The sequence below is a fragment of the Dipodomys ordii genome, unplaced genomic scaffold, assembly GCF_000151885.1.
Source record: "Dipodomys ordii isolate 6190 unplaced genomic scaffold, Dord_2.0 Scaffold8, whole genome shotgun sequence".
Lineage (NCBI taxonomy): Eukaryota > Metazoa > Chordata > Mammalia > Rodentia > Heteromyidae > Dipodomys > Dipodomys ordii.
The window spans coordinates 10,294,693-10,321,366 of record NW_012267224.1 but is presented as its reverse complement, the minus strand read 5'-3'; the positions used below and the strand labels follow the sequence as shown (position 1 = coordinate 10,321,366).

Here is a 26,674-nt window from a genome sequence, read left to right as displayed (position 1 = left end):
TGTGCCACCAACACCCAGCCATGTTTTTTTTTTAATTAAAAATTTTCTGAATTAACATACATTTGTAGGTCGCTTAATGCCCTTTGGGCAAATGCATGATCTTCATAGGTTCCCTTTGCTTCCTTCCCTCCTCCCTCCTTTGTCAAACAGCATTTGGTGAGTTTCATGATAATATCTTCATATATAGAGGAATAAATGTGTGTGATGCCCTTTGATCTTCATCAGCCCGCAGGGTCCCCTCTGCTCCCCTTCCAGTAGGTCACCTCCTAGATGGACGTCCTGTTACATTTCTCTGTAACTCTAGTACAACAGCAAAGGCAGATAACTAGCGCTGATGGAGTCCTGTTCACTAGACTACAGGCAGAACTCAGGTTCCTCTGCTTTTCACACTCATTTCTGTGTGCATGTGCGGATGTGTGTGCATTGTGTTCAGCTTCATCCTGCATCCTGGTGGCACTTTGATACAGAGATCCATAGAATGAGGCAGACTCTCGCCCCTGTGTGTATGCATGTGTCCTAGGTAGAGTAGGGAGGGTAATTAGATGTCTGAAATAAGTTGAGCTGCGTGCATTTGCATGACCGATGTGCGGCCCTCCTCCAGGCAGAGCCCCGTGCTCACATCTGTCTGGAATGCCTTCCACAGGGATTCTTAATTTGTTGAGCAGAAGGAACGCGGGGCACACGCAGCCACAGTTTTTGCTTCGCCTCTGACTTTGTCAGGCCTTAATGATTCCATTTCATGTTTGGCAAATCGCATATTTCTCATTGAAGAATGGCTGGATTGCAAGCTGGAAGTTTCCAAATGAAATCATTTATGAACCGGCTCCGTTCTTAAGGCACCTGAACATGCCCTGAAAATCTGAAACGTCCTTTTCATTCTTTTGTTGTTCCTTTTCAGGGCTTACAGGTTTCAGGAATGGCACAGTGGGATTTTTTTTCTCCCCACCTTTCTTGGAGCATTAGTCTTGGTGGGAGAACTAACCTAATAAAATCAGAATGCAGAGGAAAACCTTTGCTAAGAGTTAAAGTGGCTGAAAATGATGTAGAGAGATCCAAGCCCTCTCAAAACCAGCTCTGTTCCTACCATGTTTTGTTGATCAGAATAAGGGAACATTTCCTCTTTTTCTCCTTAAAAGCTGAGCTCTGGTGACTCACACCTGTAGTCCCAGCTCCTCAGGAGGAGGCTGAGATCTCAGGATCACAGTTCAAGGCCAGCCCAAGCAGGGAAAGTCTGTGAGACTCTTATCGCCAATTAACCAGCAAATAGTCAGAAATGGAAGTGTGGCTCAAATAGTAGAGTGCCAGCCTTAACTGAAAAAGCTAAGGCACAGTGCCCAGGTCCTGAGTTCAAGCCCTCGTACTTCCCCCTGCCCCCTCACACACAATAAGACAAATTGCAGAGACAGAGCAGCAGCTCTGTGGCAGGTGTCCCTGACCTCGGTCCTCCATGTGACTGCCCTCTGCCCTCTTTACCCCACTTTCAACCAGAAAGTCAAGTCACAACAGGAGAAAGCATGTAAGGCACAGAACTGAGCTTTGGGGCCACTGGCCACATCTGCTCCTCGTCACCGTCTGCAGCCCTCAATTCTGAGGGCTTGGGGGTGTTTCTGTGTCAAGCGCCTGAGGTTTTGCCACGGCCCTGCCTCTGAACTGCAGCATCTCTGCTTGGTGCTGCAGCATGGATGTTGTGCCTCAGCCACCAGTCTGGCTTCTGCTCTCCTAGGTGAGGGTTGTGTGGAGGTTGTATAGCTCCTTCACTAGGACCCGGCCAGGCCACTGAACCAGACTTTAATCTGTCCCTGAGAGCAAACTTAGCCCAAATCAGAAGTCAGCACCCTTTCAGATATGTGTGTGCCAGGCTCAGCAATGCCCCTCCAGTGCCCCTTTCCCTACTGCATGCAGGGTGTGGGCCTCGTAGGTAGTTAGGCAGGCAACGCCTGTGGCTCCATTGTTGTCTGCTTCCTTGAGGGAGGGGTCAGGCAGAATCTGTTGTCCCACACAAGTCCCGTGTGCCTGACTCATGCATGAACTCCCAGTGGAAGAAAAGAAATCATCCCCCTAGTTCTCCCCCCACCAGTCTCCCCAGTCTGGGGCTTTTGGACTTTTTCTGCCACACCCTATGCTAAGACTCAGCAGGTGCTGTGAGGGACAGCTTCAGCTCATATGTATCGCGTGTTCAATCTCTCCTTGCCTCATCCTGGTCTAAGTCACCTGCAAGACTCCAACCACTGCCTGCAAGTGGTCCCCAGCTTTATCCTTGTCCCCTTTGGGGTCTGTCTCTGTCTCCTTCTGTAAGATCTCTGTGTGGCTCCCTTCTTGTCTGCTTCATACTGCTGCTCAAATGACAGCTTCCATGGACACTTGGTCCAAGGTAGGGCCTTGCATGCCACAACCCCCTAAGACAAAGCCTCCTTCTCCCCAGCAATTCTGCCCTAGCACCCAGCCTTCACCTCCCCACACCTTTAGTTTTCTCTACAGCCTCATCACCAACAGGCATTATAGTTAAGTGACCATTCTTGCCAGTTTGCCTGTTGGATGGTTCCCATATTAGAAATCCCACTAGAGAAGGCCAGGGCCCCTTGCTTTGAGTCCTGGGAACAACATCCTGTGGCACAACATGCCAGTGTCCCCAGTTGCTGTGTTGTGGCACTGGGGAGCATGGGGAGGTAAGGAGCAGCAGTGTACCCTCTCATAACTTCCCAGGGGGTCACCCCCAAGGGGCACTGGTTAAGATGGCAGACTCCTAGTCATCCATTCTCTTTTGCATACCCACCTGGACCCATCTTAGTGGGCGGAGTCTGTGGTTCTCATAGCCCCTCCCACTGCTCTACCCTAGCCCTAATGCCCTGGACCAACCTCAGCCCATTTCCTCCTTCCTTGTCTTCCTGGCACAATCATGCTAGTCCTTCCATAGCCAGGTCAATTTCTATCCCCACTCTGAATATAGATATGCATGTGTCTATATATGTGAATATGTGTATGTATATATACTTTTTTTTTTTTTGCCAGTTCTGGGGCTTGATCTCAGGGCTTAGGCACTGTCCCTAAGCTTCTTTTGCTCAAGGCCTTCAGCCACAGTGCCACTTCTGGCTTTTTCTGTTTATATGGTACTGATGAATCGAACCCAGGGCTCCATGCATGCTAGACAAGTACTCTATCATGAAGCCACATTCCTATCCCTACTTAATTTTATTTCCACAATCAGAAATAAACTCCTTGGCTTCACAGAGCCCTCTGTGGGAACCTCTCATGAAACAAAGGCCAACTGAACCCCTCTACTAGGTTCCAATTTCTAGACTCAGATTTGGAAGCTCAGGGATGATGTGGTTCCCGGGAGGTGAGCAGTTCCCAAGGGTTGTAGCTGCTTGGCCTGGTAAGGCCTCCTTGTGTGCCAGGCGCTGTGTGAAGCACTTCTCGTGAGAATGGGACTTTTCTGCAGGGCAGAAGAGGGAAGGGACTTGTGTAGACATCATGGCTTGTCCATGGCCACCCTGAGGGATGAGAGCTTGAAGCTGTTTCTCTATTTGTTTACTTAAAAACATTCACGGTTGACAGTTTCTGAGATGTCTTTATATATTAAGTGCTTTGCTAGGCTTCTTTACAGAGGTGACATTTGGACAGATATCCAAACTGTGACTATAGCTTTCACCATCAAAAGAATGGAGTGAAGGACATCCAGGCAGAAGGGAAAGCATGAGCCACCACAGCCTGACTGGGGACTAATGACTCACCTGCCTCCCTTGATATACAGATGGCAGACAGGCTTCACTGTGTGTGCTTCCTAGGGCTGATGGGAGGGGCTACCCAGAGCACACGGTGTGTTGATTGACAGCTTCTGGGGCTGAGTCTCTCTTGGTTCGAGAACCATGTCATTTAGTTATAAATATCTGCCATAGAATGGAATGTGGACATATTTGAGTCCAAAAGCAGAATCTCAGGTGTGAGATAGACATTTCAAGTTAGGACCACGCTGTTAAGCACCAAGCCAAGGGTGATTAAAAAAAGTCTCTCCTCATGCCAGCCTTTATGAACATTTCTCCTGTCTTGCTTCTTTAGCTAAGAAACCTGACGGTTTCCTTCTTTCCCCCTAAAAGTTCATTGTGATCATCAGCTCAATGGATCAGAAGTATGATCTCCTTGTAACACAATTCCCCTTATAACCAAATAATTCAAAGTTAAGTCAAATGTTAGAGTCAGGCTTGACTTGTCTTTGTAAAAAAATAAAAGGTTATGCAGCAGCCTGTTCAAGCCAACAAGGTGACGATCCTTCTTCTAATTATAAGCTATATATTTGGTACTTAAAAAAAAAAAAACACCATACAGACCTAATTCTTTTTCTCCCCCGTTAATCACGGCAGTCTGAATTTTTCAGTAATAACACTAATTAGTGCCTAGTATCTGCATTGCCCTTTCCAATTTTCAAAACACTTTTTCCATGCACATTGTCTCATTTAATCCTCCTGATAGTCCCAGGGGAAAGACAGTATTATTTTCATCCCATCTTTAACGAGGGGGGAAAAGCAAGATTCAGGGAATTTATTTAACTAGTTCTTCCTTCTTTCGATGCTGTTAGGCCGCCTCTGTGCAATATGCTAATACAATCCTAACTCAGGTTCTAAATTAGAAGGAATACTTTTTTTTAAAGTTGAATTTTTATCTATGTGAATCATCCGTCTCCTTCACCCACTGGACTTTGCCTCTTTGAAGCCAGTTGGGCCTTGCTGAAGAGATTCAGAATCTCGAGTGGGAGACTGTGGATCATGGCTGATTTCTTCTCTCTACCTGTGCAGAGATGTTTGAGGCTTTTGTTCTCTTCTTCCTTAGCTGCCAAAGTAATGCATGTTGCTGCTATAAAAAAAAAATTCAAATAGTGTAAAAGGTTTAGAAGAAAGAATACGCTCTGCCCACCCCAGTCTTCTGGTCCTATTCCCAGAAGCAAACTTGGTACAAGAGTTTCTTGTGTCTCCTTCCAGAAATATTCTCTGCACATAGAAGCATTAAGTTTAGCTTGTCTGCATGAGCAAATGAGAGAATTCTAGCAACTCCTGCCTGTGCTCATTAGCAATACAGTAGAGATCTTTCTTTATCAGTACCAATGCATGACCTCGTTCTTTTTCAACCAATCTTTAGCATTCCATTGCCTGACAGTCTATAATTTATTTAACCCATCTTCTATGGATAGTTATGCAGGTCATTTCTAGTCTTTTTTTCTTTCAACTAGGCTTCGCTGAACATCCCTGCACATGTGTCTTTCTACAGACATGTAAGTGTATTTGGAGGATAAATTACTAGGAGTGGGATTTATTTCATTCTCAGTATTCCATAGACTTCCACATCCTTCTCGGGGGGAGTTGTGACTTAAATCACCTTTGCTAGAATCTTTAGTCTCAAGCTTTGGCTTTAAAGGCAATAAAACATCCGATCGCTACTGCCTTTTTAATGTCCTGTGTTTGGAGAGCATTATCGAGTTACCTGGGCTTTTGGGCTGCACTTCTCAAGTTGAAAGACTGTACTTTCTCTGCCCCCAGGTTGCAATCACAGACTTAGACACAGTGATTCCTCCCTGGGAGTCTAGCTAACTTCTCCACACGCAAGATGAAGGTTGAGCTCAGCTTCATTCTGGGCTCAGTTTGAAGTTCAGTCTGACTAAGTCTGTGTCACATGGTGAAAGGACCTTCCCCAGACAAGGTTTTGAATCCCTTGGCTAACCTAGAAAATGGGCCTCGGGGTTTCCCCCACCAGGAATGAGATTAAAAGTGGTTAGCAAGCTGGAGCCCGTGGCTCACACCTGTAATCCTAGCTACACAGGAGGCTCAGAGTTGAGCATCACAGCTCAAAGAGAACCCTGGACAAGAAAGTCCTGGATACTCTTAACTCCAATTAACCATCAAAAAGCCAGAAGTGGAGCTGTGGCTCAGGTGATAAAGCATTAGCCTTGAGCACAAAAGCTCAGAGATAGCACCTAGGCCCTAAGTTCAAACCCCAGGCCCAGCACACACACACACACACACACACACACACACACACAGAGTAGTTAGCAAGCAGGAAGGATTGGGATCTATAATTAGTTTTATGAGAGTGCTATACTTAGTGCCAAAGAAAGAAGCCCCACAGCTCTAACCTGAAAGGGGGTTACCTTGGACAGTAGGGCCTTGGCAGTTCACTTTGAGGATAGTATTCAATAAATTATATGACAGTTAATATTTTACCGTAATATAGGCTTTGCCCAACGGTAGGCAAATGTACATGTTGTAAGACTTCTTTTTTTTATTGGAGTTTTTATAGAGTTTGAACTGAGAGCTTCATGCTTGACGTTCTACTACTTGAGCCACTCCACCAAGCCATTGCTAGAGATGGAGTCTTATAAACCTATGCTCTGGCTGGCCTCAGCCATGATATCCTGATCTCTGCTTCCCAAAAAGCTGAAATTACAAGCTTGAACCATCACGTCCAGCGCTGAGCATATTTGAAGTAAGTTAGGACAGGCTAAGCTATGACATTTGGTAGGCTAGGTGTATGAAATTTGTATTTGATACTTAAGTTTTACCACTCCCATTTATTGGACTGTAGCCCCACCATTAAGGAATATCTCTATAGCCTTCTTAGCAGTTGTAATCAGCTACTAGACAATAGTCTAAATGTTATGTTGGGCTAGATGAATTAAAAAGTCTCATTCCAAAATGGCATTCAGAACTTCGGATTATAACAGACAATATTATACCTAGGGAGACTACCACAGAAGTCTGAAATTAGATTATTGAAACTACAGATTTTACAAGAAAATGATTCTTACTTTAGCTTTGTTGGGTAGGAAAGAAATGTTTTTGTAAAATTATTTTAGATTACCATCACTCTCAGAATGCCTTCTGGGGTCTAACGTGCCCGTCTGGTCTCTCCTGCTTCATTCAGCATGGTGGAAGGCAAACCAATGTTGAACTGATTGTCACCCTTTCTGGGAAATCTCTCCCTCAGATTCCAATGACACCTTTGCAGAATTTCTGCTAAATCCCATCTCCACCACCAAAACACACCAGCAAGTCCAATGTGCCCAAGTGAGCTCAAATAAAAAAATTGCTAAGTGTTTCTGTTGGAACTGATTATTCTACCCTTTTGGGTCTTCATATACATCTTTAAGAACATTTATAGGCACTGAGGGAACACTGGCTTATTTAATCTTATTAAATATATACACAAGGGCCTGAGATTCTCCAAACTGCTCTTACGATTTCCAAATTATATTAAACCAAAGGTACTGCTCTACTTAGTAAAATTTCTTGTTTCCTTTTGGGAAATGAGAGCTGGAATGGCTAGTGCCCCAAGCAGAGGGCCCCATAATTTGTGCCAATATTGGTGTTTGGTGAGCTAACTCTTCTACTGTGAAGCTCAGGAAAATGGAAGCTTCCATCAATTAATTATGAATGGTTAAACCCAGAAACATTGTTTTTTCAACTTTTTAAAATGAGTATTGCTCTTTTTTTGGTGGCTAACTGGAGATAAGAGTCTCATGAACTCTTCTGCCCAGGTTGGCTTTAAACCACGATCCTCAGATCTCACTTTCCTGAGTAGCTAGGATTATAGACATGAGCCACCAGCACCTGGCCTCAAGAAACATTTTAAGAAAGAGAAAAGTAGCCAGGCACTGGTGGCTCACACCTGTAATCCTAGCTACTCAGGAGGCTGAGATCTGAGGATCGCAGTTCAAAGCCAGCCCGGGGAGGAAAGACCGTGAGACTCCTATCTCCAATAAACCACCAAAAAACCGGAAGTGGCGCTGTAGCTCAAGTGGTAGAGCGCTCGCCTTGAGCTGAAGAGCTGAGGGACAGCGCCCAGGCCCAGAGTTCAAGCCCCACGAAGAAAAGTATACTTGTTTGTTTGTTTGTTTTTGGTCAGTGATGTAGCTTGGGGCTGGAACTCAAGCCTGGACTCTGTCCCTAAGCTCTTTTGGTCAAGACTAGTGCTATACCACTTTGAACCCCAATGGTATTTCTAGTTTTCTGGTGGCTAATTGGAGATAAGAGTATCATGGACTTTCCTGCCCAGGCTGGCTCTGAACCATGATCCTTAGATCACAGTCTTCTGAATAGGTAGTGTTACAGGCAGGAGCCATAGAATCCTTTTTCTTTGGTGGGGGAAATATGGAAAAAAGAAAATGTATACTTAGCCTTATTCATTGAAATAAGTATTGAATACGGAACTGAAAGAATTCAGTTTTCCTTGTGTGATAATAGTTGGGCATCCTGTGTTTTCTAGAACCACAGAAATCTCCCAGGATTGTGAACCTGCTGTAAGAGTAGTTGTTAGTCCCTTTTATGTAGGGCAATGTGCTCAGTGTTTCTGGAAACTTCGCACCAAAACCAAACTAAAACAATGCTTGGGATGTAGTTCTGTGGTAGAGCATTTGCCTGGCATATAAACCATTATGTGTGTGTGTGTGTGTGTGTGTGTGTGTGTGTGTGCGTGCGCGCACACCCGTGTGTGTTCATGCCTGGGCACACGTGTGCACGTGCGTGAGCACACTCACCAGTACTAGCTTGCCTCAGTATTGTTCTTAGCTTTTTTGCTCAAGACTAGTGCTCTACCACTTGAGCCACAGCTCCATTTCCCACTTTCTGTTGGTTAAAATTCCTGCCCTGGCTGGCTTTGAACTGGGATCCTCAGATCTCAGCTTCCTGAGTACCTAGGATGACAGGTATGAGCCACCAGCACCTGGTTAAAAAACATTTTTTTTGTTGTTGTTTCTTGTTTTTTTTGGGGGGGGGGGAGGGTCCGGTCGTGGGGCCTGAACTCTGGTCCTGAGCACTGTCCCTCAGCTCTTCAACTCAAGGCTAGCGCTCTACCACTTGAGCCACAGCGCCACTTCCAGCTTTTTTCTTTTTGCTTATGTGGTGCTGAGGAATCGAACCCAGGGCTTCAGGCACGCACTCTACCACTGAGTCACCTTCCCAGCCCTATGGTGGTGGTTTCTTAACCCCCAAATAAATAGAAACCTGAGTTTGAGACCTGAAATTTGACTTTGCCACTGTTAAACTTTGTGAACTTAACCTTGGACATTCCATCTGTAGAACAGGGCTAATAATAGAATCCAGACTCATAGGGTTGTTAGAAAAACGAGAGAGAATAGGCTTGTATGGCATTGTTCCTGGCTTGTATTTAGTGTACCATGAACATTTGCTTGAATTTCTAGGCGATTACATTTATATGCTTGATAGCAGCTGGGCAGAGGGGCCCAGGGAGCGTGATTTGGAGAGGCATGCTTTCCTAGAGCTAATGGATGCTGACTCCTTTGCTGTTTTCAGATGAGGCTACCCTCCTTGCCTTTCCCTATGCCTCCAGTGGAGAAAACACAGGCATCGTGAAGAAGCTTCTGAGGTTTCAGAACCGAGAGCTGGAGGCCACCCGATGCCAGCGGACAGACTACCCCGTGTAAGGGTGGGCGACTCTGGGGGGCTGGTTTGATGGGAATTGTTTCTTGGGTTTGGGGTGTGTGTGTGTGTGTGTGTGTGTGTGTGTGTGTGTGTGTGTGTGTGCTGGTATTGAGGCTTGGGCTGAGAGCCTGAGCACTACCTCTTTTTTGCTCAAGGCTGGCACTCTACCATTTGATCTACACCTTCACGTTCAGGTTTTTGGTGGTTATTTGAACATAAGAATCTCAGGGACTTTCCTTCTCAGGCTCATTTGGAACTCAGATCCTCAGGTCTCAGCCTCCTGAGTAGCAGGATTCCAGTGCCATGTGGCAGGGCTCTTTTATCTGAGTCCAAGCTGGCTAGTGGAAGAACTGCTTAAAAGGACACAGCTTGGCCAGGTGCTTTGTTCAAATGTTCAGATCTAATATTCAGCACAAATGTGCAGAGAGACCTGTGGACCTGGAAGGTAGGGTTGGAAGCCCTCCATTTGCCTTTATATTTCAGTCCCTGGAATGAAGTGAGCAGGTCAAGGGGTTCCCCATGTAGAGAACTTACAAGGTTTCCAGGGTAGCTGGCCCAAGCCAGCACAGACCTGTGGCCTTGGTTTTTGCCTGTTCTGTTCTACTGGATGAGCTGCTAGAAATCTCCCAGCTTCCGATCTCCATCCATTGATTTGGGCAAAATCCACATATATCTATTTTTGCCTTCTGCTGAATTGGAAATGCCGAATATGGTTCCTGATTCACCTCAGATCAGATGGATTTAGCAAAGTGATTTAATTCTTCCATGCTGCCGGCTGCAGGAAGATCTTGACTCACTTTACTGAGCGTATGTTCTTGCTAAGCTTCCTTGTAATAACTTGTCGTCATGAGCTTGCTCAGCTGGGCGGGTCAGGAGGGAGCTTTGGGACACCATCTGTTTGCATATCGTGTCCCTGATTTTGAGGCTGCATTATAAAGCCAAGAATATTCTAAAGGACTTGTTTGGATATATCCCCAAAGAACCCCAGAGCTACTGATACTTTATTCCAAACTGAATTGGCTCCAGAGGAAAATGGAGAGAACTTGATGTATTTTTTGACCTTGATTCTGCTTGCCTTTGACCTTGACTTGTGTGTTTCCTATGGAATAGGAATCCATTCCCAGCTCTTTATCTTTGAATTATTGGCCGTGGTGTAATGTGTGGCCTAAAACAAGTGTTCAAGTATTTTCTGAGTCACTTGATGGATCACACGTAGCTTGGCTAAGCATGTACTAGTTAAGTAGCTCCACAAATCACAGATGTGTGTTTGCAATTGAAATAGCCCCATCTTGGCTAGCCAGACACCCAAGACTGAACAACCTGAAGCAAGTACTAAGATGTTTCTGTAGGTCCAGTTTTCCTGTAAGGAAGCTATTTGCCGATTATTACATTGTTCTACCTTAGGGCTTTTATCTTTGAAAGAAACAAAATTGCCTAAGAATCCCTAATTGTGTTTTTTCTCTTAATCATACATATTAGAAGAGCTTCTTATCAAACCACCTCTTATTAAAATCCATATTTTTATTTGATGTCTGGGCTTTATTAGCTTTAATCAAGAATTCAAATAGCAAGCATGTGAGATACTCCAGGAGGCAAGGAAGAGTTAGAATGTCTACTGGCCTCGTCTGATGAAGCTTAAGTCCTGTGTCTGTAGTTATGAGGACTGCTACTTTTGTCTCACAATATCAGGCTTTGCAAGCGGATCTCCCACGATGAACACTAAGGCAAAGAAAGCAATTTACTTGGCCATTGTTAACTGTAATTACCCATTCTTGGATGATATAAATCTACAGATTATTTTTTTTCCCTCACTCCTTCAGGTTTACTGTTTCGTTGTGGCTTTATTTACTCCATTATTGCAAGGCCAATCTCTGTGGGATTCTGTACTTTGTGGATGCTGATGAGATGTATGGCACTCCTTCCATATTCCTTACTGAAGAGGGTGAGTGTAAACAGAACCTTTAAAGTGATGCTGTCATTTTCTTATCCGCTGTCTGTTAGCAGATGCGTCTGTCTAGAACAAGGAGGATTTTGTCAATGTAGGATAGTAAGTACATAAGTACATAAATTGTATGGTTTACTCTGTGTGTGTGTGTGTGTGTGTGTGTGTGTGTGTGTGTGTGTGTGTGTAATGCTCTACCACTTGAGCCACAGCTCCACTTGCAGCATTTTTGGAGCTTAATTGAGGATCAGAATCTCACAGACTTCCTTGCCAAGGCTGGCTATGAACTGGGATCCTCTGATCTCAGCCTTTTGTTGCTGGATTACAGGCATGAGCCACTAGCTCCAGACTGTATCTCAATCATACCAGTTACTTAAATATGAAATCCAGTAAAATTAAACTGGGCAAGAAAAATGAAGTCCTTCTATAAAATCCAAATTCAGCCAACTGTCAGTGGCCCCTAGCTGTAATCCTAGTAACTCAGGAGGCTGAGATCTGAAGATTTCAGTTTGAAGCCAGCCTGGACAGACAAATCTTCAATTAACCAGCAAGAAGCTGGAGGTGGAGGTGTGGCTCAAGTGGTAGAATACCGGCATTGAGTGTAAAAGCTAAATGAAAGGGCAGAGTTCAGAGTTTAAGCCTTAGGGCTGGCACACAAAAACAAAACAAAAAAAAAACCAAGGTAATTATTTTGGGAAGACACAGTAAAAAGAAGTTACAAAAAAGGTTATGGAGTTAAGACAAGGACAGTTTGAGAATATAAATTGAGAAAATCGAGATGGCTCTTGGGCTTGGGATTGTTTGCCAAGTCTCTTTGTTTTCTTTTGATTTGGAAAAAACAGAGATGGGTTGTTTTTTATGCAAAATAAAGACCACAGGGAACCAAATGTGAGCTTCAAATGAAACCTTTATGTTTTTTTCCTAGAAGCTTAAAATAAATGTGTTGTTTATAAATGCATTTTTACTTTTGTTGTTTTGTTTTTGTTTTTGCTTGTGGGTTTTAAAGGATTGGGTCTTGCTAGTTGGTCCAGACTGATCAAAAACTTGCACTCCATATTGTTCAAAAAGAAATGTGCTCATTACCTAACTTAAGTAACTGTACCCCTCAGCACATCACCTTTATAATAAACTTAAAAAAAAAAGAATTTAAAGAACGTGCAGTACTTCTGCCTCAGACTCTTGAGTGCTGGATTACAGGTATACATCACCACACCCAGCTTTTGCTTTTCGTTTGTTTAAAGGGAAAACAGAACATAGTATTCGAGCTTCTTAGGACAATTGTAAAGACGTAGCTGTTTACTTCTAAGAGGTGCTCATTTTTGTTCTTCATTTTCATGACCTGTCCTGTTCTTTTTAGGTTATTTGCATATTCAGATGCACCTTGTCAAAGGAGAAGACCTGGCTGTTAAAACCAAATTCACCTTACCTCTGAAGGAGTGGTTTCTCCTGGACATCTCTTTCCATGGAGGCCAGGTATCTACCGGCATGCTTCATCTCAAATCATGGTGCCGTTTTCCTTTCCACTTAAGCAACAGCTATAGAGCCAGAAAGTAACCAAATTTGCCAGCAATTTTGCAGTAAATGACACCTCTTTACAGCACTGCACTTGGCTAAATCAAACTTTTATAGACGGAAGTTTCAATCATCAGAATCTCATCCCATTTAATTAACTTTTAAAGTGCTTCTTTCGACTATGGCGTGAATGAGTAAATAATCTAGCTGCTCTTGAGACACAATTATCTGAGCAAATCTAGGCCCTTTTCCCCTAGGGAGATAGATGTGGAAGGGATTGATGTGAAGACTGCATCAGCCATGTTTACATTGTGTGATCAGAGCCAGGACTTTTTTTTTTTTAAAGGAAATTTATTGGCTTCATTCAGCTGAAAAATGGTTGGATTGCTGTGTGTGTGTGTGTGTGTGTGTGTGTGTGTGTGTGTGTGTGTTAGTTGAAACAATTACTTGTATTTGGCATTAAATGCACTTGTAATAATGGTAAACCCTAGTAGGTTGGAGGATCTTTATCTGCTTTATATGTAAAAACTGACTGTTCCAAACTCCCATAACACAGATTTTATGGATGATGGCAAATCTGTTGTTATAATTGAAGACAAATCCATTTATTCCTGTACCCAAAGCCAGCGTACGTTTTTGTTTTTTTTTTTCCATCTTCTTTTCTGGTTACTTTATTTTTCTCATCAGCTTTCTTTATTGATTTGTGATTTTCCTGCAACAAAACTGGAAGAGGCGTTTTGTTTGTTCTTGTATATTAGATACTACACAGCTTTCCCCTGATGCTTGGGGTTGATCACATTTCCTTTTTTTTCTAAAGAGAAAAATAAATCAAGCCAGTTCTTGCTGCCTTCCCAAGAAGGCTTTCGCAGTCTTCATAGCTGAGTGTTCTGGGGTATATAAATATTTCCTTAAAACTGTGAGATGACTTCGCTGTGGTCCTCGATTTCCCTTTGGTGTCTGGAGGCTGATGACGGTGGTGGTGCCCGGCTGCTCTTTTCTATGGAGTGCTGCGTGTCATCGAGGCAGGCATCCATCCGGTCTTCAGAGCACATTCACACATCTTACTTTGCACCTGCTGTATGTAAAGCATTAGGCTCCAGTTGCCTATAGACTATTTATGGAAGCAACATTAAGCACGTGAAGAGAAGTCACAAGACAAGTTTAATTGCCAAATGATTCATATTGATTTCCAGAAGGGAGACAGTTTTTTCATGTTGGAGGAGGTTTTGTGAGCAAAATCTTTAGGTTTGGGGAGAAGAATTTAGATGGAGAAAAGAATAAGCAGTTTTTCAGGATATCTAGCAAACTTTTCTGCCCAGGCTGGCCTTGAATCCTGATCCTCCGCATCTCAGCCTCCCAAGTTGCTAGGATTATAAGAGTGAGCCACTGGCACCTGCCTACAACAGAATATCAAGATATTCTGTATAAAAGGAGTTCTTTTCTCACAGCAGTAGAAATGACAAGTTCAACATCAAGTGTCAGTATCTGCTGAGGGCCTTCTTCCTGCATCCCAACAGGGCTAGAGAGTAGGAGCATAAGGATGGAGCCCCCGTCCTGGTGTGTTTCTTCCTCTTTGTATAAAGTCACTAATACCATCATGGGGGCCGTATCCTCATGGCCTTATCTGTCACTAACACTTCTCCAAAGCCCCACTTTCAAATACCATTAACATGAATTTAGGGAGTAAGCTTTCAAGAAGTGAATTTAGTTGGGGGTCACATACAAACTGAAGTCACTGGATTAGAAAATTGCATATTATAAAAAACATAATAGGCTGGCATATGTAATCCTAGCTACTCAAGAGGCAGAGATCTGAGGATGGAGGTTCATAGCCCGCTTAGGCAAGAAAGTCTGTGAGACTGTTATCTCCAATTAACCACCCAAAAGCCAGAAGTGAGGCTGTGATACAAGTGGTGGAGTGCTAGCCTTGAGTAAAAAAGCTCAGAAACAGTGCTCAGGCCCTGAGTTCAAGCCTCAGGACTGGCACCAAAACAAAAATTTAAAACAAAACAATAAAACCTAACAAGTATATCTTTCAGGCTAGAATATGAGAATCTTGAGTATCAGGGAATTCATTCTTCCGTTTATAAGGCAGTTGGGCATCTTGGAGAAGTTTTGAGCAGTATAAAAAAAATCCCTTAGAAAGATGAATATGTGGGGTAAAGTGGAAGAGAAGCTAGGAGGCCAGAAAGGTGAAGAGAAAACAAAGAGTTTTTCTGTGTAGGAAGACTTTGCCTATTTGTTTTCCTTTCCGTTCTATCTGCTCTCCCTAAAGCACGCTGCATTGGTGGTTTGGGTTGGTTTCTACTCTTTGTTTTCTGAAGAAAACAAAGGGAAACTAGGAAATCTACTCAGTGATTTTGTGTGTGTGCCAGTACAAGGGCTTGAACTCAGGGCCTGAGGGCTGTCCTGTAGCTTTTCACTGAAGGCTGGAGCTCTACCACTTGAGCCACAACTCCACTCTGCCCCTCCCTCTCCCCTCCCCACCACCTCCTCCCATCCTCCCAACCCCGCCAATTGTAAAGTTCGTTTTCAACATAGTGTCTTGTACAAACTATTAGGTAAGTCGTTACAATCACTCCCAGTCTTTTATTGGTTAATTGGAGATAAAAGTCTCATAATCTGGCTTTGAACTGTGATTCTCAGATTTTAACCTCCTTAGTAGCTAGAAATACAGTCCTGCGCCACCAGTGTCTGGCTGCTCAATGATTTGTATGGAAATGTTGGAGAAATAAAAGTAGCTTGTAAGTCCATGGACTTAACTTATAAGTCACAGCACAAGAAAGATCCAGATGAGACCACAAACAGCATTCATGACAGAAACACTGTCCCTGCTGAACAAGAGTGATGATTCTTTGTGCTTAGGGAAAGGGAAGTAGGAAGAACAGAGTGTGGACATCCAGTCACAATCTTATTTCTATCCCTAAGGCTCTTAGGGAATCAGAGTAAAGTTCAAAACCTCCTTGTGGTATCACACACATTTCCTTGTCTTTTCTTGAAACAAGCTTGTAAGCCCAGACACATCAAATGAACCTTTGGCTTGGAGTTTGAAAGCATCTGAAAGCCATTGGCAGAAACTACGCTGTAGATATTTTTAACCAAGCCATTTAGGGACGTTACATTTGTTAAGTCTTAAAATATGTACAGGGCTAGTAAACTGTTGAGCTTATTTTTACAGAAACGGATCAGGTGAAAGACGAGCATTTTTTATGAGTAATTTATATCGAAGACTCTGTTTGTAATGGGAGATTACTGATCCTTGTATCTCTCTTCCAATGTAGATAATGGTGACCACCAGCCTTGGCCAGGACTTGAAAAGCCATCATAATCAGACCATTAGGTAAGTGCAGTATTTGTATGGGTAGTACTAGCGTTTGAACTCAGGGCCTTGCACTTGATTGGCAGGCACTGTACCTCTGAGATACACTTCATCCCTTTGGTCAACTGGTTACTATATTTTTGAGATCGGACCTTGTTTCCTGCCCAGACATGTATCTGAACTGTGGTCCTCTTATTTTTTGCTTATTGTCAAAGCTAGGATGAAAGGAGCAAACTACCATGACCAGCTTCTTCCATTGAGATAGACTCTCGTGGACTCTCCCGCCTGGGGTAATCTGGAAGCATAGTCCTCCCAATCCCAGCCTACCATGTAGCTAGAATGACAAGTGCACCTGTACCCAGCAATGGTTGAGAAGAGATCTCATATATATTCTTGGGCTAGTTTCAAACCATGATCCTCCTGATCTTAGACTCCTAAATTATTAGTATTACAGCATGAGCCACTGGTACTTAGCTAATGAGTGTGAACTGTTTCGTTTTTGTTTGTTTGTTTTGTCTTTTTTCATCTTGGCCTAGTCAAGGGCTAAGGGATCTTCACACTTGAGCCTTCAAAACTAATATTATTCTATACACCTAATTCAGCTTTTCCATGCATAGACTATTCCCTGCCCTGTAGCTAGGCTTTGTTCCTTTTTTTATTATTTCTTTCACTAGGCATAAACTCACCCTACTTTTCCCACAACCTTTTTTTTTTTTTATTTCTAAGCAATAGAAACTAGTTCTCTCTCCAGCTCTCATTGTAAATTCTTCCTTTCAAGGCACTTCATAATTCATTTTCTTTGAAAATTATCTTCTACAAAGGATTCAGCAAAATATAAATCAAAGTATTAATGTTGCTTATTGAGAATGGTTGGTAACTTTGGCTTGGTGTAAAACATAAAAGCAGACAGCCTCCATATTTATGATCATAATCTAGATTTGAAATGTGTGCAACTATTGATATTAGAGTAACTTTTCATCCTTGTAGAACTGTTCTCTCCAAGATTACTGCAACAGAGAACTGGATTCCTTGCCTTTGCTTCATAATTTTTTTTTAGTTTGCTCTCTACGTGTTTGTAATGGGGGTTTTTACAGAGTCAGAACCACAAAAACACCTTCATTAGTAATTTGCAATTCCCAGGGTGACACTGGTAGCTCACACCTGTAATCCTAGCTACTCAAGAGGCTGAGCTCTGAGGCTGATGGATCAAAGCCAGCTCAAATAGGAACATCCATGAGACTCTTATCTCCAATAAACTACGCCAAAAAAGCCAGCAGTGGAACTCTGGCTCAAGTGGTAGAATGTTAGCCTTGAGAAAAAGAAGCTCAGAGATAACTCCTAAGACCAGCACAAAACAAAACAAAACAAAAAAGATAGCAGTTAGCACCCAGGGCTTGAGTTCAAGCTCCAGAATCAGCACAAAAAGAAATTAATAATAATGAAAAAGAAAAAAAAAACAGAAATTTGCAATGTCCCGCTATAGTTAGGTAATAATGTATAACTAAATGTTCGTAAGTGTAAAGATCAGAATTAAAAATTACCAGATTTTAAATATATGACTTAAAAAAATGTCTGGACCTGGGAATGTGGCTTAGTGGTAGAGTGCTTGCCTAGCATGCATGAAGCTCGGGGTTTGATTCCTCAGTATCACATAAACCGAAAATGCCGGAAGTGGCACTGTGGCTCAAGTGATAGAGTGCTATCTTTGAGCAAAAGAAGTTCAGGGACAGTGCCCAGGCCCTGAGTTCAAGCCCCAGGACTGGCCAAAACAAAAATAAAAACAAAAAAAAAAAAGTCTAGCCAGCTTGGAACTTCGTATGGGGAAGTGGTTTTTTGGCTTGCTTTCATTCAGAGATGCCTTTCGTGCAGGATCAAAGTATGATGTCTCACCCAACCCAACTTCTGTCAGATTCTTAAAGAAATAAGGCACAGGAGGGCAGAGGTAGGAATAGAGGAACATCTCTTTGTCTCTCTCTCTCTCTCTCTCTTTCTCTCTCTCTGTATGTGTCTCTCTGTCTCTGTCTCTCTTTCCCTCTCTCTCTTCTTTAAGCCATTCCTGTTTACATTTAAGTCAAACTGATTTCTTTTGGACTCTGGGCACTTAGAACAATTCTTATTTTCCTGGCTGGATTAGAGGATTAGAGGTTTATAGGCAGGCTAAAGAAGCGTTGCCACTTAGCCTGCAAGGAGAAGGTCAGAGAACGACTTGATCACTCCAGTGAAGCATAGAAGAGGGGCCAGGCCAGAGCAAATGCCTTATACTGCTCCAAGGTCAGCAAAGACGTTCAGCAGACAGCCGCGTTTAGTTGTGTAGCGGGCTCTGAGTCTTCGGTGACAAACTCAAGACTGCAGAGGCTAGAGACTTCTCACTGGAAAAACAAGATCTTCGGCTCCTTTGGAAATCCCTCCTAGAGCCATATTCTGTGAAACTCTAGGAACTGAGGGTTTTTATTTTAGGATGTGAAGTCTAAAATAGTAGCTTCTCCCCTTCCCCTGCCACCCACTCCAACCTAAGGATGTGTTTGACAACTGATCAAATATCACTGGCTCCTTTCTATTTCTCATGTAAGGGCCTCGTCGCCTCTGAAATTCCAGAAGCCTGGAGGCTGATGTGAGTGAGTGAGGGGGACAGGATGGTGACAGGATGGGGACCGGGTGAGGTGACTGACAGACATGCCTTCCACATAGCATTTTGGGGAGTACCAGAAAGCTCAAAACGGGGGCATCCGGAAGCCAAATGTCTTCAGGAACCGAACCTGATCTTCCTATTTCTAGAGGCCACAGGTTCAAAATCATGGTTGTGCAGGCCTGTTCTCTCTCTAAAGGTGCTAGGAGAGGATTGGTTCCTGGCCTCTCTTCTGGCTCCATGGAGCAGTGTAACTGCATCGTCCATCTGGGATCTTCCTGTGCATGTGTCTATATCCTGATGTCCTTTCTGATAAGAATGTTTGTCATATGGAGATCATCTGACTCCAACATGACCTTAACTTACTGCATTTGCAATGATTGTACTAGCAACTGAGGTCATAGTCTAATTCACAGGACTTCAGACTTCAGCATATGGCAGGCAGGTGCAGAGAGGGCAATTCCACTCAATACGAGTCATGATAGCACAACATTTGAATACAGTTTTACCAAGAAAATGGGTGTAAAGACTCAGTGGCAAGTAAAATATCAAACTTTGAAGTAAAGCTGGGATTAAGATGACTATTGAAGAAACCAGGTCTGATTGGGGAGAGGTGATATCTCTTTAGCATCTCAGTGAAATCTTCACAGGTGATGCAGGCAATAGTGGACCCAAGTATACTTTATCACCACCTCAGAGGCCCTGCCTGCACTTCTGCACCCCACCCCCAACAGCAGAAGAGCTAGAGTCCAGCCAGTCCTACCAGAGTAAAGATCTGTCCTGGGGCTCCTAGGCTTAGAGACCTGGACTCTCAGCTTTGCCGGAGCCCCATTTTCATAGTGAGCCAAGCCAGTGAAGTGAACATCAAATAGTTCAGGCTTTCTGGTCAGAGATGTTCTCAGGAAAGTGTTATATGCTCCATTTGTTCTTGCAATATAAACATGATGTTGGCTCTGCCCTACAAAGGTGGTGTTAGAAGACCATGAAAGAAAGTGCTCAGGAAAAAGGCTGTCAGTAACACTCAATGACAGGAACAACATCCATCTATCCATCCATCCAACATCCACCATCTACCCATCATTTGCCATCCATTTATCATCCCTCTACCTTCTATCCATCTATCCATTTTCCATCCTTCTATTCTCCATCTATCCATTATCTACCATCCATCTATCATCCATCCACCCATTTATCCATTCATTCATCGTTTCATTCACTCACCCATCTATCTATCCATCCGTTTATCATCCACCCACCCATCCATCTATTCACCCACTTACCTATCCATCCATCCATCCATTTATCCTTCCTCTATAATTCTTTGATCCATCATCGACCCACTCATTCAACATATATTTGTTGCGCATACATCATGTATCAGACACAGTGCTTGATTCTGAGAATAACATAATAAACAAAAAGAATACAGTTCCTGCCTTCAGGGAGCTGAGGAACAAAGATGATAGAAAATTCACAAATCAATTAAAATTTTAAGTTGGAAAAATCACTGAGAAGAAAACAAACAGGGTAGCTTGGGAGAATCTCTAGTAGGTTAAACTTTTGACCAAGTCTTGAGGAAGTGGCACTGTGAACTATAGTTACATCAGTGATGGAGGGCAGCTATTTTGAGGCTCAAAGTTTTCCACTAGATCCGACTCTTTCTTTTTTGAATTTTTTATAGTTATTATAAAAGTAACGTACAGAGGGGTTACAGTTATAAAAGTAAAGAGTATGTTTCCCTTTGGACAATATCACCCCGCTTGCACCCTCCCAGTTTTTTCCTCCCATCCCCACTCACACAGATCTGTTTCTTGATTCTGAGTGGGGCCTGCCTGACAATGTCTATGAATCTTTTGGACCCCTGGTGCTGGGCGGTAATAAAGCAGGGCACTCTGTGTCCAGATAAGAGGAAAAGATAGTTTGCTGGTATAGCTGAGATTTTCAAAAGAGACCAGTTTGGGCTTTGAAAGAATGTTGCTTAGCTTTTATGTCAACAGAATTGATGACCATCTAACAATGCACAGTACAAGGGATTCTCTTGTAATCTTTGTACAGACACAGAGGAATTTCAGAAGACTAAGTGGGAACATCAACCTAGAGCTGGAGGACACCATCAGACAGATCTCCTGATGGCTGATAATAATGACAACTTAAAAAGTATAGTCCAGTGCCATAGGGACCAAGTAATTTCTTGTTGGTTGAAAAACATCAGTTAAGTCAAGTGGCGGTGTCTCACGCCTATATAATCCTAGCTACTCAGGAGGCTGAGGTCTGAGGATCAAGGTTCAAGGCCAGCCCGGGCAGGAAAGTCTGTGAGACTGATCTCCAATTAACCACCAGAAAACCAGAAGTGGCGCTGTGATTCAAATGGTAGAGCACTCACCTTGAGCTGAAGAGCTCAGAGACAGCGCCAGACTCAGAGTTCAAGCCCCATGACCAAAAAAAAGAGTTTGATTTCAGAGCACTTGGGATTTGGATATTCTGAATAGAGTTACTCAGCCATTAGAACCTATTCAAATACTCCCAAACCCCCCAAAATATCTCCACAATCTAGAAGACTTTTGATTCTAAATAGTTTATCCATTTCAACCTGTCATTGATTTAGCCTCAATAGCCAAATACGCAAGTGTTATTACTGTTTCCTGGGGCTTGAACTCAGGACTTGGGTGCGCTGTGTGTGTGTGTGTGTGTGTGTGACTTAGGACTTGAACTCAGGGCCTGGCCTCTGACCCTGAGCTTCTTTTGCTCAAGGCTAGCATCCTACCCCTTGAACCACACCTCCACTTCTGACTTTTTTGGTAGTTAATTGGAAATAAGAGATTCACAGACTTTCCTGCCTAGGCTAGCTTTGAACCATGATCCTCAGAACTCAGCCTCCTAAGTAGCTAGAATTATAGGTGGGAGCCACCAGCACCCAGCTACTATTTCCATTCTTAAAGTGGGGAGATGAAGTCACCAGAGGTGCAGCCAGTATCTGGATCATATCATGTCCTAGGCTGCAGGGCAGAGGAGATGGGACCTTGGTAAACCACTAGGTTGGTTAAATGGAAGCCATTTCTGCTTCTACGGCAAAAACCTTGTATCCAGTGCCAGGACCTGTCTCCCGAGAGTTGGTAGAATAGAATGTTTGAGTCTTTTCAAGGTCTTGGAAAAGAGAGTCAGTTTTGTTCAGACTTAATAAGTCTGTCTTCCCTCCTGAGAGGCTGGAGGGGGAAGAGGGAGGAGTGTAAAAAAAAAAAAAAAAGGAAGACACTTCTTCTAGTCTTCAAGGTTGAGATTCTGAAAGGATAAATACCTCCAAGAGAAGTCCTTCCTTTCCTTTGAGTTGTGTTAGTGTACACTAATGCATAGGAGGTGCGGACTTTTCACTTTCCCTTACCTGCCTCCTCTCCAGCCTGGTGCACCTGTGAGAGCCGGGACTGTGGTCTTTGCTCAGCCGCAGTCAGTCCCTCCCCTGTCCTGGAGTGACCCTGGTTGTCTGACTTCCCAGATCCAACTGTGTGTTTATCTTGCTGTCACCCTGGCCCTTTGCCTCCTCCACTCCCCCGGCTCCTGGTGGCCTGCCTAGCATTTTCTTCTCTCTCCTTGTGCTCCCATCTGCCCTCAGAGCTTCTTGGCTCTGTCTCCTTTGCCTAGTTTCTCACCTGGCACCTGTCCTGGGCCACGTCCATCCCTGCTGCTCACATATGTTCTGGTACTACCGTGGCCATCCATTCTATTTTAATTTTTGAAACAGCTAATAAGTGCACATGGTTTCAAAGGGAAAAAGGAAGTTGTAATAATCACGGAAAAACAACTAAATGTGTTTCTTTCCTCTTCAACTCTGCTCCCCATTTGTCTAGATGCGTTATTCTCTATCCTATGGGGAAATACTGTTATTATTTTCTTTCATTTTTGTTTTGTTTTGTTTTGGGTCCGGTTGTGGGGCCTGAACTCTGGGCCTGGGCACTGTCCCTCAGCTCTTCAGCTCAAGGCTAGCGCTCTACCACTTGAGCCACAGCGCCACTTCCGGCTTTTTTCTTTTTGCTTATGTGGTGCTGGGGAATCGAACCCAGGGCCTCAGGCATGCAAGGCAAGCACTCTACCACTGAGCCACCTTCCCAGCCCTGTTATTATTTTCTTATATAAACTTCTAGAGTTTATACAGGGAAAAAAATCATACATTTCTTTTTTAGATGGATACTATAATCTGTTCTGCCCCTTTATTTTTACTGTACTATTTTATTCTATTTGCTCTGCTGAGCTTTGAACTCAGGACCTTGTCCTCAGTAGGCAGGAGGTCTACCACTTGAGTAATCCCCCCCATCCCCTCCCAGCCCTTTTTTGATTTTTCAGGTAGGTCTTTTTTTTTTTTTTTTTTACTTGCCTTGGATCATAATTCTCCTACCTATTCCTCCTGAGTAACTAAGACCACAGGCAAGGGCCACTTTGGCTTATTGATTTAGATGGGGTATTTGCTAACTTTGTGCCTACGCAAGATTGTTTTGGTAGATAATCCCAACTCACCTCCTGAGTAACTGGGATTACAAATGTAAGCCACTACTCCTGTCCTGGCATGTTTATTTCTTATTGGACAGGATGTTTTGCAGATCTTTCCAGTTCTTTCTGAGCCTTTCTTAAGCTGCATAATAAACAGCCACATTGTGGGCTTTGTGAAGGAATGGATGTACCAGCTCTTACCTCTAGACACCTGGAGTTTTCCAATCTTTGGTGAATGTAAACAACACATCAAGGAACGTGTCAGGCATTTCACATAGAACATCTATTTTCCACATCCTTCCTCTTGCTTCCAGGGCCCTGGACAACCACCACGTTCCCTGTGGTGGCCACTGTGTACCCCAGCCAACCTCACAGGCTGAATATTGATTCTGAAAATGGATCAATCAATGAAACTGATAGAATTGTTTGTGATTGTTAGTTTTAACTGAAATTATTTTACTCTACAAGAAACAAAAACTTATTGAGCAAATAGAGAAAGTGAATGCAGAGGCTTAAAATGCAGACTATTGATAAGGACTGCTGAGGAGCAGGCCACAGTGAAGTCAGTGGGCTTGATCATAGATCTTGACCCGTGTGTAAAAATGTCACAAGTCCTTCTCAGAAAACTAATGTATCCTTCTCTTCCTCCTCCACCTCCTCCTCATTCTTCTTCTTCAGATTGTACTGATTCTAGGGCCTGAACCCAGAGCATTGTCCCTGGGCTTTTTTTGCTCAAGGCTAGCTCTCTATCACTTGAGCTACAGCTCCACTTCTGACTTTTTTGGTGTTTAATTGGATATGAGAGTCTCATAGACTTTATTTTCTGACTGGCTTTGAAATTCAATCCTCAGATCTCAGCCTCCTGAGATCCTAGCTAGGATTACAGGTGTGAGTCACTAGCACCCAGCTGCTAACATTTTTTTTTTTTTCACTTAAGGCTGGTGCTCTCCACTTGAGCCACAGCTCTACTTCCAACTTTTTGGTGTAATTGGAGATAAGAGTCTCACAGATTTTCTTCCCTGGGCTGACTTTGAACTATGATCCTCAGATATCAGCTCCTAAGCAGCTAGGATGATAGATGTGAGCCATAGGCTGAAAAGTATGTTTTAAAATAATCTGATTACAGTTTAGTGATCCTCTGTGTGTGTGTGTGTGTGTGTGTGTGTGTGTGTGTTTCTCTAGCTTCCGGGAGGATTTCCATTACAACGACACAGCTGGATACTTCATCATTGGCGGGAGCAGGTATGTGGCTGGTATCCAAGGTTTTTTTGGACCTCTGAAGTACTATCGCCTGCGAAGTCTCCAGCCTGATCAGGTGAGTTGGGGGGGGGGGCGGGGGAAGGGGGGCACCAAGAAGAAAATTATGGGATGAATTGGTGATGGGTAGGCCACTAACAGGCAAGGAACCCACTGTAAACAAAAGATTTACCCAAGCGGATCAGCCCCCTGAGCCACGGGCTCAGTCATCAAACGTAATTAATACCGAGGTCTTTCCCCCAGCCAATACAATAATAGATTTCTGTGCACATTTGCTTCATTTAGTACTCATAAAATGGAACCCATTTACTTGCTCTGTTTTAATAACTACTAGCTTAATTATAGAGTAGATTTTTATCAGGCCGTTGCCTATCTAGTGATTAAGCTAATGAAAGGAGAGAATCTTAGTTATTTGGTAAAGCTTCTTTTATACGCTATTATTTAAAGTATCACAAGAGGAGATAGATACTCCAGCGAATTAAAATCTTGATGGTGTCTCCTGCTCTCTGCAGAAGCTGGGATTTGGGCTCCTGCTGTGGTGGGCTGGCTGCGGAGGCCTGAACTGCCGAGGACTAAGTACCGCCCACCCCTTCTGGAGCCCTGAGGAGCTCCCACCCATGAAGGGACCTTGTAGCTGCTGGTGGCTCCAGCCAGCTGAGGGACAGAGGAGGGGGCTCTCTAGCATAGAACTTCAGGGGAGTCTGTTTTGTCAGCTGTATTAGGGAGATCAGAATCCCCACATAACTCTCTGGAAGTTTCATTCTGTCATGTTCCTGACCTGCAGGGTTTATTCTGGAGAATGCAGAAAGCACTAGGCAAAGTCATAATTAGAACAAATGGGAAGTCCTTCTGCCTATAGAGACATCGTAAAAATTCTAGGAGGTGGAAAGAGGAAATGCATTTGGTTGTGCAGTAAACACTGAATACCTACTGCACATCAGACTCTGGGCTAGATACTAAGCTAGATTGGAATGGTGCTTTAAATATTTTTTGAAGACAGTCTATTTAATAGCATCAGCATACATATGCACACATATATTTATACAAAATGGACCCAAAAGTTTTTAATAAGAAGACATACTTTTGCTATGTACATACAATGTACTGTGGTATTTTGTATTCTCCACTCAGAGAAAACACATTCAGGAATCTGAGATCTGGAAGATCAGTTTAATGCCAGCCTAGTCAGAAAAGTCTGCTTGCTAGAGGCCACCTCTAAAATAATTAGCAAAATGCCAGGCTGGAGGTGTGGCTCAAGTGGTAGAATACCAGCCAGCAAGCAAGAGAAGCAAGCAGAAGGCCCTGAGTTCAAACCCCAGTATAAAACAACAACAGCAATGACAAAGGAAAGAAAAAATTGGGGCTGGGAATGTGACTTAGAGATAGAGTGCTTGCCTAGCATATAAGAAGCCCTGGGTTCCATTCCTCAGTAGCACATAAACAGAAAAAGCCAGAAATAGTGCGATGGCTAACGTGGTAGAGTGCTAGCCTTGAACAAAAGAAGCTCCGGGAAAGTATCCAGCCCCTGAGTTCAAGCCCCAGGACTGGCAAAAAAAAAATAAATGGGCTGGGGTATGGCTCAAATGGTAGCAATTTTATGGGGATAGAGTATGTGTGCACCCAACCTGGGCTTGAACTCAGGGTCTGAGCACTGTCCCTGCTCAAGACCAGCCTTCTTATCACTTGAGCCACAACTCTTACTTCTGTTTTTTTTTTTGGTGATTAATTGGAGATAAGAGCCAGGACTTTCCTACCCATATTGGCTTTGAACCTTAATCCTCAGGTCTCAGCTTCCTAAGTAGTTAAGATTGCAGACTTGAGCCACCAACACCTTATAATCAAATGGCATAGTTCTGAAACCATGAGTTCAAAGCTCATTTCATGAGCTTCTGTTGGGCCCAAAGATACATTTGGAAACTCAGAGTTAAGACAGATCCCCTGTTCCTGAAGTGCTCCCTTTCTGGGCCTGCAATGGATAGGCCACAAAAGAACACATGACAGGTTTTAAATCTCACATGAGCATGTGTCTGAGCATTTGAAGATGCATGTGTGCACCTGCAGGCCAGAAGGGGTACTGTAGGGAAATGTGTCCAGAAGTAGCGTCCTAACTATGG

At 43.5% G+C, this 26,674-nt stretch overlaps 1 protein-coding gene across 1 annotated transcript in view; it reads left to right on the top strand.

Moving 5' to 3' along the window:
* Sel1l3 (sel-1 suppressor of lin-12-like 3 (C. elegans)) overlaps positions 1-26,674 on the top strand; it is a 113,206-nt gene that overhangs the window by 13,714 nt on the left and 72,818 nt on the right. Inside the window, exons 3-7 of the mRNA XM_013008872.1 lie at positions 9,297-9,423; positions 11,246-11,367; positions 12,725-12,840; positions 16,161-16,219; positions 24,486-24,618. Of these exons, the coding sequence (XP_012864326.1) occupies positions 9,297-9,423; positions 11,246-11,367; positions 12,725-12,840; positions 16,161-16,219; positions 24,486-24,618 (557 nt within the window). The remainder of the gene's footprint in view (positions 1-9,296; positions 9,424-11,245; positions 11,368-12,724; positions 12,841-16,160; positions 16,220-24,485; positions 24,619-26,674) is intronic.